General features: G+C 37.6%; 1 protein-coding gene across 1 annotated transcript; it reads right to left on the bottom strand.

Moving 5' to 3' along the window:
* Positions 1-3347: 3347 nt before the first annotated feature.
* LOC145098577 (uncharacterized) lies at positions 3348-5171 on the bottom strand. The gene is made up of 3 exons (XM_079036204.1): positions 4457-5171; positions 4087-4348; positions 3348-3402 (listed from the first exon to the last, which is right to left on the bottom strand). The coding sequence occupies exons 1-3, from the start codon at positions 5169-5171 to the stop codon at positions 3348-3350; spliced, it is 1032 nt and encodes a 343-aa protein (XP_078892330.1).
* Positions 5172-14331: the final 9160 nt, after the last annotated feature.

Raw genomic sequence — 14331 nt, 5'->3', positions numbered from 1 at the left:
GGGGTTGGAATGATGACCTGTTTGGGAGATTCTAGTGGAGTTGGAGATCTTGGATGAGTGGGCTCTCGGGGTGAGACATGAGGATTCTCCTCTTCGTCATCTTGATCGTCAACAGGATCTGGTCCTAGAGGAGAGTTCTCCTTGGTTCTGTTGGCCATCTTCTTTATCTTTTTCAGTTTCGATTGAGAAGAATCTCCTTCACCGGACTTTCGTTTGGAAGACTTTGGCTTACCCTCCTTAGCATCTTCTTTCTCTTTCTTTGTTACTCGTTTTCCCCTGTTAGCCAGCTGCTCCAAAGCATCCAATGCAGCTTGTTGTTCTGCAGACAAAACTCTTGGACCAATGGGAGAGAGTTTCCCATAATCTGCCATAACATTGCTTTGTGCCGAAACACACCTGTACATTGTTTCAGGAATCAGTCCATAGTGATGAAACTTACGTGGGTCAGATATAATAATCTTCTTTGTATGGAATGTGGCAATAGTAGCAAGAAGAGCATCCTTCATAACTGGAATCTCCAAAGAATCGATAGCCTTCCTTGTAATCAAGCAGAAGCGACCACATGAAATCTCAGAATGACAAGTCGTGGTATTTAAACTCTGCACCACTTGGGACCAGATTATGGAGCCATAATCAAGTTTGATCCCGTTGTATAAACCATAAAGAATGGTGAGAAAACCCTTGCTTGTAGTATCTGAACCACCACACCGTTCTGCCAAACCCTTAATTAGCAGTGTTAGCAACCCATTCCATTGCGATGGCAAACAAGATTTCTTCACTTTTGTGATTGTGGTGAGCACATCAGTATACCCCATTTCATACATCATGGTGAATAATTGTGCTGTAGTGATAAAATCAGGCGAGATGATCGAAGAATCAACTGCAAGACCCAAAATTGAACATAACTCCGCCTTTGAGATGGAGGACTTCTTGTTGTGAATGGTGAAGTAGATGCGGTCTTTGTTTTTGTCATAAGTCGTCGAGGAATAAACTTGTGACAACAGCGACATTGGTACAGCTTCAACCTGGGTTAGGGCAAAAACTAAGGGGGAATACTTGAGACATTCCACAACATATAGCATATATGAGTCATATACGAATGGACACAGTTCGATAATCATATTTTGGTTGGGTTTGATTATGAGCAAAGATGATGTTGCAGTCTGATCATGTGCAGAAGAAGAAGTCGCCATTGTTGAGCGAAGAAGAAGATGAACAGTGTGAGCTTTTAGGATTGAGAGAACTCGAGACTGGTAAGAGACAAATAAAACGTTCACCCCTATTTATACCGTTGCCTGGAGAGAGAAAATCGTGATGATGAGGTTGCTAACACGTCGCCTGAAAAAGCGCGATGTGACAGTGTGCTTAATCCCAAGAATGCGTCAGCATGCGTGGATTTTGAAACGGATCAAATTCACGCGCCTAAATCTTATCTTCACTTAACGTTTGAAATTCCAAATATCCCCGTGTTTGGTTACAATAGATAACCAAAACTCATACCAAACAGCAATAAGAATGTTGGAAAATATAAATTTTCGTGCATTAGAGTGTGAAAGATAAAGAAATAAATCAAGTGTGTATGGGATGTGAGTGATGTCTTATTATAAGACAGAAAGCAGAGGATCCCGGGCAAGAATCACTTCCTTCAAAGTCAAGAGAGACTTGAAGTGCTTGTGTGGTTTCCCGAAAAATACGATCAACTGCTTGTTAATAAACATTGAAAGGCTTCTTTTAATCATAGACATAGGGTAGCTTTCCTCCAACCTAACATCGAGCTTTAACATAAAACCGATTGTTGGTAGAGGTACCTATGAGACCAATGTGATCTGTTGAACAGGTAGGTGGGATATATTATGTTAATGATGTATAGGAAGCAGAAATCTCAAAAAAAACAAACTGGATCTCTTTTGGAAGAAATGTCTTGGCCGTAGACAATTTCATAAAAGATCACGCAAAAAAAAAAGAGATTTCCTTAGGTAACCAATAAATTCTTGAGTATATCACTCACCGTCAATTCATTTTTGGTGTTGGATTTTGGGTTTCACTTAGCACGTGGTAAACGTATCCAAGATCATAAACACAGATGTTGTATAACCATAAACCTCAGTGGTAAAGACCGAGAGTCTCAAGGGTTACGTTAGTGAACCGAAAGTAGATGTAGAATATAAGGATGTGGCGTAAGAACTGAATGTACCTTCTGCTAGATAATCATGACAGAGCAGAATAACTCTTAACTCATATGAGAAGAGTAAGGTAGCTCTAGACCGAGTGATGAAAAACAGCCTGATTTGGAAGAAACGATGGGTATCGATCGAATCATTAAGGCCTACTCAAGATCGTAGAGGCTTAAGACAACATGCAACAACATGCTTCTAGGGACTCTTAACTAGGTTGTGTTAAATTTGAAACATACCTGCCTTAGATCCATAGTCGGTTATACTTGTATTTGCCTATTAAAGAAAGACACCAAACAAAACAAACAAGCAATCGAAACAAATAAAATATTTTTGGGTTTTTGGAATTTTCTGAATAAGAATAAAAACAGAAAGATAAAATATTTTTGGATTTTTGGAATTTCCTGAAAAAGAATAAAAACAGAAAGATAAAATATGTACATAATATACAACCGAAACCTTATCTTTTAATGAGTGAAGCAAAATAGATTGATCATTCGGTTCATTTCTGTTCCTGAGAATTACGGAGCCGAGATAGACAGAGTGGTCTGTCCATTTCGGTTCCCTAAAAATCTAGAGCAGAGATAGACCGAGCGGTCTGTCTATTTCGGTTGTCTGATTTTTAATGAGAGAATTAAGGATTCGGTACCGACTCTCCTTCCATCATGCCCAAGCCTTGTAAGATTTTTTTAAAGGTTGCTTCTGGCAAGGCTTTAGTAAAGATGTCAGCCAGTTGATCAGCAGAACGAACAAAATGTACTTCTACGTTCCCATCTTCTACATGATCCTTGATGAAATGATACCTAAGTGCAATGTGTTTGGTTTTCGAATGTTGCACTGGATTATGACAAATCCTAATGGCACTTTCAGAGTCACAATAGAGAGGGATCTTTTCATACTAAGCCCATAATCTCTTAATTGACTTTGAATCCAAACAACTTGAGAGGTACAAGATACGGCAGCAATGTATTCTGCTTCTGCTGTGGATAAGGAAACACATGTTTGTTTCTTAGATTGCCAGCTGACAAGTTTTCCGTCAAGGAATTGACATCCTCCTGTAGTACTTTTTCTGTCCAGTCCACATCCTCCTAGATCAGCATTAGAAAAGGCTTGAATGAAGAATCCAGATCTTGCAGGATACCAGAGACCGAGAGATGAAGTTTTCTTCAGATATCAAAAAATGTTCTTCACAGCAAGCATGTGGGGTTCTCTTGGATTGGCTTGAAACCTGGCACAGTAACAAACAGAAAACATGATATCTGGTCTACTAGCTGTTAGATACATAAGGGATCCTATCATTTGTCGATAAAGGGTTATGTCCACAGCAGGTTTCTCCAGGGATGGGGTTAGCTTAGTGTCGAATGCCATAGGAACCTTCATTTTTGAATCACCCTTCATTCCAAATTTAGTCAGTAAACTTTTGGTGTATGCTTCCTGGTTTATAAAGATACCTTCTGGTCCCTGTCTAATATTCAAACCAAGGAAAAAGTTAATTGGACCCATTGTGCTCATTTCAAATTTAGTCTCCATCAACTTCCTGAATTCAACTGTTAAGCTAGGATTTGTGGAGCCGAAGATGATATCATCAACATAAATCTGAACAATCATCAAATGCTCGCCTTCCTTCTTACGAAAGAAGGTTGGGTCAACCGAACCTTGTTTAAACTTTGACATTTTTAAGAAGCGAGTAAGCGTTTCATACCAGGCTCTCGGTGCTTGCTTTAGCCCATAGACAACTTTATCCAGCACATAGCAGTGATCCGGGTATTTTTCATTCACAAAACCAGGCGGTTGCTCAACATAGACGGTTTCTTCTAATTCTCCATTCAAGAATGCACATTTGACATCCATTTAGAAAACTTCGAAGTTCTTGTGAGCAGCATATGCAAGAAAAATTCGAACAGATTCTAACCTTGCCACTGGAGCAAAAGTTTCTTCATAATCTATCCCCTCTTCTTGACAATAGCCTTTTACAACCAAACGAGCCTTGTTACGAATGACATTCCCTTCTTTGTCCAACTTATTTCTAAATACCCATTTCAGACCAACAACAGAGGCATCTTTTGGTGTGGGAATTAACCTCCAAACTCTGTTGCGTTCAAACTCATGAAGCTCATTCTGCATTGCTTGAACCCAATCAGAATGATCAAGAGCAGCATTTACAGTTTTCGGCTCTATTTTGGAGATAAATGAATTAAACATACAAAATTCCACTTTAGAGAATAATGCAGTTTGTTTCGTCTTCAGTTGAGATCTAGTTAGAACACTTTTGGAAGTTTCACCAATAATTTGCTCTTTGGGATGGTCCTTTGTCCATTTAACTAATGGAGGATAGCTTGGATCATATTCTGGATTCAATTCCGCTTCTACTTCAATTTCAACATCTGACTGATCACCTTCACCTTCGTCAGTAGAACTATCACTTGCTTTCTCCTTCTCCCCCTCGACTGGCGAAGTGAAACCTTTGTCTTTAGCAGAGTCTGCAGTGGGTATCTCCCCCTCGATTGGAATTTCACCTGTTAGTTTTGGATCAGTTGTTTCTTTATCATCTGAACTTTTAGATTTTGGGGAGGAACTTGGATTCTCCCCCTCAACAGGAACTTCGGATGTTTTTGAAGTGGTAGAGCTCTCTCCCTTGAACGTTGAATCTTTGTTTGAAGAGCTGGTTGATGACTTAGGAGTTGGTGGTTCGCTTTCCATCGTTTTAGCAGCTTCGTCTATGACCTTCTTTAGATTATCGACTTTGTTGTCTGCTGTTGTTGCCTCTGAATTGATTGCTTTTTCTGGTTCATCGAATAACCGAATGTATTCCTCAAACAGGTTGGATATTGGAACCGAGACTTGTCCAGATTTTGGGAAAATGTCTTCTGAAGCACTTTCTGTCCTCTGAACCTTCTTCATATAATTGTCATCAAAGGTGACATAATAAGTTTCTTCTATTCTTTTAGAACGCTTGTTCAACACCCGGTATGCTTTTGATGACAGAGAGTAACCCATAAATATGCCCTCATCGGCTTTAACATCAAACTTATTTCGGTTCTCTTTAGAATTAAAAATAAAGCACCTTGAACCGAAAATATGGAAAAACTTGACATTCGGTTTCCGATTGTTTAAGATCTCATAAGGAGTTATTGAGAATCTCTTGTTGAGCAAGGACCGATTCTGAGTATAGCAAGCAGCAGCAATGGTATCAGCCCAAAAGTATAAAGGTAGAGAAGCGTAACTGAGCATGGTTCTGGCTGCTTCACACAACGAGCGGTTTCGTCTTTCAACAATCCCATTCTGCTGTGGTGTATAAGGGGCCGAAAAATTGTGAGTGATCCCCTTATCAGCCAGAAAGCCTTCAAAATCCTTGTTCTTGAATTCCAGCCCGTTGTCACTTCTGATGTTTCTTACTGTCTTCTTTAATTGGACTTCCACTTTCTTTATGAACATCTTCAGCTTGGGAGTTGCATCTGATTTCTGTTTAAGAAAGAAAACCCAAGTGAAGTGGGAAAAATCATCTACAATAACCAGAATGTACTTACTTCCACCGATACTTTCTATAGCAGAAGGTCCACACAAATCAATATTAACAGTTCAAGTGCTTCCACTATCTTAGTATTGATGCGTGTAGGGTGGCTATTTCTGCTCAGCTTGCCCATCTCACATGCTGCACATAAATGCTCATTGTCGAACTTAAGAAGAGGAAGACCTCGAACGTGATCACCAATCACTAATTTGTTGATATCTTAGAAGTTCAGGTGAGATAGACGTCGATGCCATAACCAGCTTTCATCAGTGTTTGCTTTTGACAGCAGACAGATAGCTGGTGTCCCCCAAATTGGATTAAGATTCAGAGGATACATTTCTCCTTTTCGTGCAGATTTCAGCAGAACCTTCTTGGTTTGTTTTTCAATTATCTCAGACCCCTCATCATCGAATGATACCTTCAACCCTGTGCCCACAACTAATTGTGATACACTGATGAGGTTGTGCTGCAAACCCTCTACATAAGCCACCTTTCTGATAGAGAAGTCTCCATTCGTTATCATCCCATATCCTTTGATTGTTCCATAGGAATTGTTTCCAAACTTCACAGATCCACCATCTTTTAGAGACCAAAACTCCCTTAGCTCCTCCTTTCTCCCTGTCATGTGACGCGAGCAGCCACTGTCTATATACCATTCGTCATCAAACTGCTCGTCACTGATTACCTGCAAATTCAAGCAGATTTAGGAACCCAAAGTATCTTGGGTCCTGATGAGTTTTTCACAGAGAAAGGAATGACTATAGAAGCATCAAATAAATAAGTTCGTTTAATAAGAGTGGTTTGATCTTTTCTTTTGATGATAAACACCTTGATTGTTGTTTTATCTTCTTTAAATTTTAGTGTACCTTTTGGTGTTGCTTTAGATGGTTTAGTGTTTTTCGTTTGATTCCTAGGTTTAGTGGAGGATCTCTTATTTTTCTTCTCAGAGTCTGATTCCAGCTTTCCTTTTCCTTTGATGTCCTTTAAAGAATTTGTTTCATCTTGGGAATTGGAGGATCCATAACTAGAATTGGGACCGAATCTGGTTTGAGGACCGAATCTGGGTTTGGGACCGAATCTGGGTTTGGGACCGAATCTGGGTTGAGGACCGAATCTGGGTTTGGGAACGAATGTGTGTTCTGAACCAAGACTTGACTTTCGGTTTTGAGATTTGGAATAAAAGGAATTTGGACTGAAATTTTCCTTCAACTTTTCCTTTCCCTTGTCCATGGTTTCTTTTCTAGGAGGCTTATAGTTAGGATTTTGAGAATTCCAATGCCTTTTTCGTTCATTCAGATTCGAGGCATATCTTTGATTTCTGAGTCTTTTCTGTTCGGCTAGCTCCTTCTGAGATTTGTGAACATTGAAGCTGGCCTGTGGTTTCTCCTTCTGAGTTGCAGTTGTCTTACCTTCCTTTTTAGTTTCTGTACTCTCCTTAGTTTGAACTTTCGGTGCTTCCTGTCTCTTGATTGGAACATCAGGTTCATACAATGGTTCCTCAGGAACATCTTTAGTTCCGTTTGTGCTGGGAATATCGAAACTGGAAGGTTTATTGATGGGTTATGGTATGTATCTTCCTTTGACTCTCCACGTGGTTTTCTCAGACAGTCCCACAGTCTCATCTGCATTATCAATGGGAGCAGACCAGAAATAGTCTTCGCATCCTTCAGCATTATCCTCGTCAACCATTATCCTTAATTCTGATGTTTGTCTTTGAGTGACTCCATTCACAGCATAAACTTGATTTGGCACGGTCTGGACCTTTTGATAGACCAAGGCTTTTTCCTTGAGTTTCGGTTTCTGTTCTTTTGACAGACGAGCAAACTCAATCGAGTTTTCTAAAATAAGAGGTTTTTCGTTCTTGGTTTCATTTTTCACAAACTTAGAACAATCAACTACATCCTCTACTGAGATTTCACTCATTTCACTCTCCGCATCAAATTCAGACGAATTATCTAAGTTTATTTTATTATCCTTAACAATTTTGGCATTTGACTCATTGAATGTTTGTATAGTTTCAGTTTTAATCTTTAACCTATCATTTTCATCTAAGTTATCTTTTAACATACTTTTATGTTCCTTAGAATCGATGAAAGTTTCTATCTTATCTAAACCTAGCCTATACGACATGGATGTTTCTTCAGAGGATACTTCTGATTCACACTCTGCTATAACATCATCTTCCTTAAATTCAAGAAAGGGTAAAATCATTTTATGTATTTTCTTTCCAATCTCACAATTTAGATGTAATTGAGCAATATTAGTATAAAGATGCTTAGCAATTAAACAGAAACCATTTCTTTGTTTTAACAATTTTAAATTATCTCTTTGCAAATAAATACTTTCATCCTTAGCCCTAACTAACTCTGCTTCCTTCTGCTCAATCCAGATCCTCCTTTCCTCACTTTTTGAAGACACCCTACCGAGTTGGTCAGTTAGGTTAGAGTTTGCTAAGCGGGTTTGCATAAGGCTACTACTTAGGTTGGAAAATTTAAATTTTAATTCATTTAATTCTTCTAGATATTCAGTTTTGGGAATTTTAAGAGACTCAAGGATAGAATGTACATTTTTGATCAATCGATCGCAGTCGTTGATCTTCTCACTCACCGGCTTGGCTACAAAACACTTGTTTTCTGTCAGATTCGGTTCTGTATCTGCACTTTCGGTTGATGGACCATTAGTGACGATAAAGCACTTTCCATCGGAACCTTCATTCTTTGCCGCAAACGCCTTTCCATGAGTGGGTCTTCTAACCTCTTTGTCTTCAGAGTCAGTTGACCAGACTTCTACACCACCGAACTCATCTTCCCCTGCATTCTCTTGTACAATTAATGCATTCATTGAGCTATTGGACGCCTTTTTCTTCTTGACTTCTTCTAATTTGTGCATATAATACGCTTCGTCATCTTCACCCTCTCTTTTCTCAGCTATCTTTCTCAACATGCAATCTTTAGCAAAATGGTTCTTGTCGTGACAATAGTTGCAGTCGTATCCAGAGTATCCTGCAAGCTTGTTCTCCTTTCTCTTCAACCTTCTGTAAAGTGACTTTCGGTTCATCCTTCATTTTCTCAGAACTGTAACTTCCCTGCCAATTTCGGTTCTTGTTGGTGGGAAATTTTCTTCTTGCGAACTTCTTTGGATTTGTGATCATTAAAGCATACTCCTCACTTGTAAGGTCACACTCTGATATGTCTGACTCTTCTTCTTCCTCAACTGTACTTTTTCCTTTAGAGACAAGAGCCAACGATCCCATACCAGAGACTACTTTCGCTTCTTTAGTTACAACACTTTCATGGGACTTCAGTATCCCAACTAGTTTCACCAGTGAGTAGGATTTAAACTGTTCATGCGCCTTCACAGTGGAAACCACAGCCATCCATTCTGGTCTTAGCCCGTTCATGAATGTAACTTTCTGCTCGATCAGCTTCCTCTCTATCCCATGCTTGATCATCTTAATTAAGAGATGATTGAACCGATCAAAGGTCTGTATGAGCTTTTCTTCAGGTTTCTGTTCGAAAACTCCAAATTCTGACAACAACAGAGTTTGAATGGAGTGTTCCAGATCTTCATCAGTTGAGTAAAGTTCCTTCAACCTATCCCAAATCTCTTTAGTAGTTGTGCATGAACCTACAAGCCGAAAGGTGTCAGATTGCAGGGCGAATCTTATCATTCGCATGGCTTTAACATTACACAAGATCTTGTCCTTCTCATCGTGTGGCATCTTCTGAACATCTGTCACCAACTTGTTGTAATCCTTCTGCGTCTTAACAATCGTGTTTGTCTCTGAATGAACAAACGGTCCAAGAGTGATAGCTTCCCAGATGAGATAGCCATTGTCTTCAGATCCAACCACGTAATCTTCAAAGTGATGAGCCCATACTTCGTAGTCTTGAGTGTAGAGTATGGGTACTCTGGTTGTTGATCCGATGCTGTTTGAGATGTTAATAGGGTTTTGTGCGTATCATCGTGAGACATGGTGAGCTGCTAGAATCTAACCTGTAAACTTGAGATTAGGGTTTTATCAAAAAAAAAGAGTAGTCGTCGTTAAGAAGACGACGGATTCGATAAAAGCGGAAACCCTAAAGTATTGCGAATACAGAAGTAATGTGTATTGATCAAACAGTCTCCTGCTCTGATACCAATTGTTAGAACAATTTTCTTTCAGGATCGTATGATTCTAAGCAAGATATTAAATAAGAACGCATTAAAGAACACAAGTATTGCACTGAATATGTCGAATGATTAATGCAATAACACCCCAGAAGAGCTCGATAAAGAACTTCAATCTGTAGAGGCGTTTAGGGTTACAAGAATCAACGTGATCAACTATTCTGCCTTATACGCATACATGCATGCATATATATATATATATATATATATATATATATATATATATATATATATATATATATATATATATATATATATATATACTATAACACTAACAACTTATCTAGATAACAATGAAACAAATCTAGATAGATACGGATGGCCAAGCCCAATCCGAGTACAAAACTAAAAAGCCCAAGACGCAACACTAAAATACTTAACAAAATTATAATGTTATATAATTTCTCGTATGTATTTAAATCAGTGATTATAACTTACGTAACTAAAAAATATCTCTTAATTAATAATTTATTTAAAATAATTGATTAATAATTTAGAATTTTTGCTATGTAGTTTAATTAATTTTGTAACCGTAGTTCCTACGGGTTATAAATTAGTCTTATATAAATAACCTTATGTCTTGAAAGTTAAGAAAAGTGGGTTGAGAATTTAGGTGGAATTTGATTTGAATTATGAGGAATTTTTAGGTATTTTTGAGATTTTGGCAAATCAACACCATTTTGAAAATATGAGAAAAATTGTAACGCCCGCATATTCGGGCTAATCAATTTATAGATAATAGGGGTCAAAAATGACTTTTCGACAAAATATTATTTAGAATAAATAATCTTAACCAAGTTGTAGAATATGTCACAAGGGTTCCGTACATATAAAGAACGCCAAAATCCGAGTTATAACGAAGAAGTTATGGCCCGTCGAAGTTTTTCGGCAACACCGGCACGACCCCGGGAGACGTAAATAGTGAATTTATGATGGAGGACTTTTTAGCCTTAGTGATTTAAACAAAAGTTGTAGTATACGTTAAATCAAGAACATACAAAAAAAAAAAAAAGAACGCCCAAATCTGACTTTGAATGAGGAAGTTATGAATTTTCTAAGATTTGGCATAGCAGTGCACGGCCCGAAACTCGAATTTTAGATCGAGCGGCACAAAAAGTGGTTAATCCGTATCATCTTGACTTGGTTCTGCTTCCTCTATTTTTTAATAATACCGGGTCGGGTTCTTCTTTTACCCGTATCGAATAGAACACGTTGAGCCAAATCTTCTTCATGTAAAACCTGCTTGATTTAGATCGGGAAGGTTTTTGGCCTACGTGACATAAATGAGAGTTGAAGATCTCACTAATAGGAACTCAACGGTAAAAAGACAGACGAAAACAGAGTCCGTATGAAGGAGTTACAATTTTTTCGCGTTCATTTAACAGTCTAATCTCCTCATACTATTAAATTTATGATTGTTCAAGAATTAGTCGACGAAGTCTAAATGAAAGTTGTAGATCTCATTTTTACCTATGTGTGGAAAAAAAGAACGTCGAAAACGGAGCTCGTATGTGAAAGTTACGAGGTTTAGAAGTCGGCAGGGTACTGCTGCAAAAGGGGTGATGTGGCACAATACAGGCCACCCACGTGTGGCCACCAGAAAGCTGACAAGTGGCACCGACTCAGCAAGTCAGTGATCCGACTCGGCGAGTTCATCAGGAATTCAGCCTATAAATAGAGGTGTCGGGTTCCTCCATTTCCCACACCTTTCCCCACTTATTTCTCTCTCTAAACTCTCTCTCTCTCTCTCTCTCTCTCTCTCTCTCTAAGCCTCCCTAACCCCCTCCTAAGCCTAGGTAAACCCCCTAGCATCCGAAGGAAGCCCCGAGGCTCCCGGAGTCCCGAGAAAAAGGGTCTTTCAGTTCGGAAACGCTGCTCTAAGCGAAGTCCGGTTTTCTATAAAACTTGTTGTAAGTGAGCTAAGCATACGCTATTTTTAATATAGCTTTTATTTAATTATAGTAACGTTATTAGGAACTTATAATAAGTACTTGGTCTATTATTATTGGTTATATAAGTATTGTTTAACGTTTATATAATAGTAATAATAACCAGACTATTAATTAGTCTTGGTGAATATTAGACTAAACTCTAGTGGTAATGATACTAGGTTTTGTCGGAGGAAAATTGTGTTGAGAGTAACGAAGTGTTGTTCGAGTGCCGAGTCACCACCTTCTCAGGTGAGTGCATGGTCACTTTCATCTTACACATAGATATGAAGTATTTTATATAAACTACGTGCTATGTGTGCATATTATCTGTATACTTCCTATCTATGTTGGATGAACGATTTTATACAAGTTTTAAATGATTTAAAATGTATATGTATTTTATATCTAAGAATATATTGGGTAAAACATGGGTAGATAAATGATGAGAGATGAAAGATGATATGAGTGAACATTGGTAGCTATAAACTTAGTGCCTAATAAATAACATCGGCAACTATAGATTTAGTGCCTATTGGATAAACGTTGGTAGCTATGGACTTAGTACCTGTTAGATAAACGTTGGTAGCTATGGACTTAGTACATATTAGATAAACACTGGTAGCTATGGAATTAGTACCCGATGAATGAACTTTAGCAGCTATGGAATTAGTGTTCACAAACGAGCATTAGCAGCTATGGACTTAGTGTCTATCATATGAACCCTGGAAGTGATGGACTTGAGATTGAATGAATGCAAGATAGATAACTCTTAGGGTAGGCTCTTAAGAGTAAGGAAGATAATGGGTAATTGGGTTGATTGTTTGATTGTTTAAACATAATAATTATATTATTGTGGGTTGAAAACCCTACGTACTCACCAGGTTTCCCAAGCTGACCCACTCAGTTTATTTATATCACATGTGTTGATATGAAGTCACATTACACTGAGAGATTAAGGAGATATAAATTACTAGTGATAATGAATGTAAGTTCTGTTTATGCTTATGTTTATGTATTGACGATGACATCCCAAATGTTTTAAAATGAATAAAAATACTTTTTCTTCGGAAATGCTTTGATAACGTATTTATCATGTTTTACTGGGAACAAATTCCACAACATTTTTATTAAAAGAGATACTCTGATTTTTATAAAGCATAAACAAAATCGGTCTTTTTCTAGCCGTGAAAATGGGGATGTCACAAAAATGGATGGAGCACGAGGTTCTTCTTCTTCCAATATAATGAGTTGTATCTGTTTTATTTACTAATTTACCAAGGACCCTATAGTTACTTCATTATGAACAAGATTTTTAAAATGGAACTTGAAACTTATGAAGGATTATGAGGAATGCTTGGAAGATATTTTGGTCAAGAAACATTCGATCAAATTGATCACACAAAGATAGATTCTATAATCTAAACCTAAAGGATGTTGTTGGAAGCTTTGACCCCCTGTCAGTATTTTGACCATATCTCATGAACCGTAATTCTGATTGATGATATTCAAAATGTTCTAAAAACTAGAAGGAATTTTGGACGTTTTAGGAAAAACATGTGATCGCAAATCTTATCCATGTGATCGTAACTTTGCTCGCAACTTGTCTTCGAGGTTTTTTAGTGAAAAAAATTCATCTGGGAGTAAAAACTCAAAACATGTGATCGCAACTTGGCCTTATGTGATCGCAACTTAGCCTTATGCGATCGCAACTTTGTCAAAAAAAGCCCAAAATTGCATCCTACTTCATTAAAAAGGTCCGTGACACATTTTCTTGAAAACCTACAATCGCAGCATCAAAAGATGCGATCGTATGTTATTAGATTCTTGTTCCAGAAGCTTCCACATTGAGTATAAATACAATCCTCATAATCAGTTGTAATGGTTGGACGATTCCAGACGAAGAAAACCACTTTTGAAGGCAACTTTTGAATTCTTTCAGCGACTTTTGAAGATCTGAAGACTACGAATCATCTCATCCATTTAGTTTATCTAGATTATTCAGTAAATGTTTCTTTTATCTAGTTTGAATTCGTTTTTAGCCATGTCTAGATAAACTTTAGTTTTCAGTTCTGCATAGACTAGTCATGTAATTACTCTTCAGATCTGATTTTTAATTTGTGTTTCTATATAGATTTTTCAATTTTGAGCTTAATGAATGTTTGGTTTTAAATTCTTGTTAGTCTGATCACGTAGCTAGGGTTATGTCATTCCAGTTAATCAGTTAATAGCATCTGTAATTGTTCTTGTCAACTGGTAAAAGTAACAAGTATCAGATTGGTTATGTTTTTGGGATTTAACTCTTGTATAAATTGTATAAATCATATATTTACGCTTCCGAGCTTGTGAGAAGTATTGGGTATTGTTGGGAATTTTACACAGATCTTAATGCAATTTTTTTGGATTTAATTAAGAGATTGTTTGATTGAACTATAAAAAGTTAGGGTTAATTCAAATGTAACACCCCAAAAATCAAGGGTAAAAATTTTCATTTTTAATTAGTAAAACACTTTTCCATAAACCATGAAATCTCATTACAATTGTTTTC

This window comes from Lactuca serriola, chromosome 4 (genome assembly GCF_051521515.1).
Source record: "Lactuca serriola cultivar US96UC23 chromosome 4, Lser_US96UC23_V15, whole genome shotgun sequence".
NCBI lineage: Eukaryota > Viridiplantae > Streptophyta > Magnoliopsida > Asterales > Asteraceae > Lactuca > Lactuca serriola.
The sequence above is the reverse complement of the archived record's forward strand: the minus strand, read 5'-3'. Positions and strand labels throughout refer to the sequence as shown.

Excerpts from the sequence above, each read along its gene's own strand:
- LOC145098577 (XM_079036204.1), bottom strand. The coding sequence starts at position 5,171 with ATGGGTTACTCTCTGTCATCAAAAGCATACCGGGTGTTGAACAAGCGT. Across the intron at positions 4,349-4,456 it reads TCCCAAAGAGCAAATTATTG|AGCCGAAAACTGTAAATGCT; the intron begins GTGAAACTTCCA and ends TCTCCAAAATAG. Across the intron at positions 3,403-4,086 it reads ACTTTTGCTCCAGTGGCAAG|GTTTCAAGCCAATCCAAGAG; the intron begins GTTAGAATCTGT and ends TTACTGTGCCAG.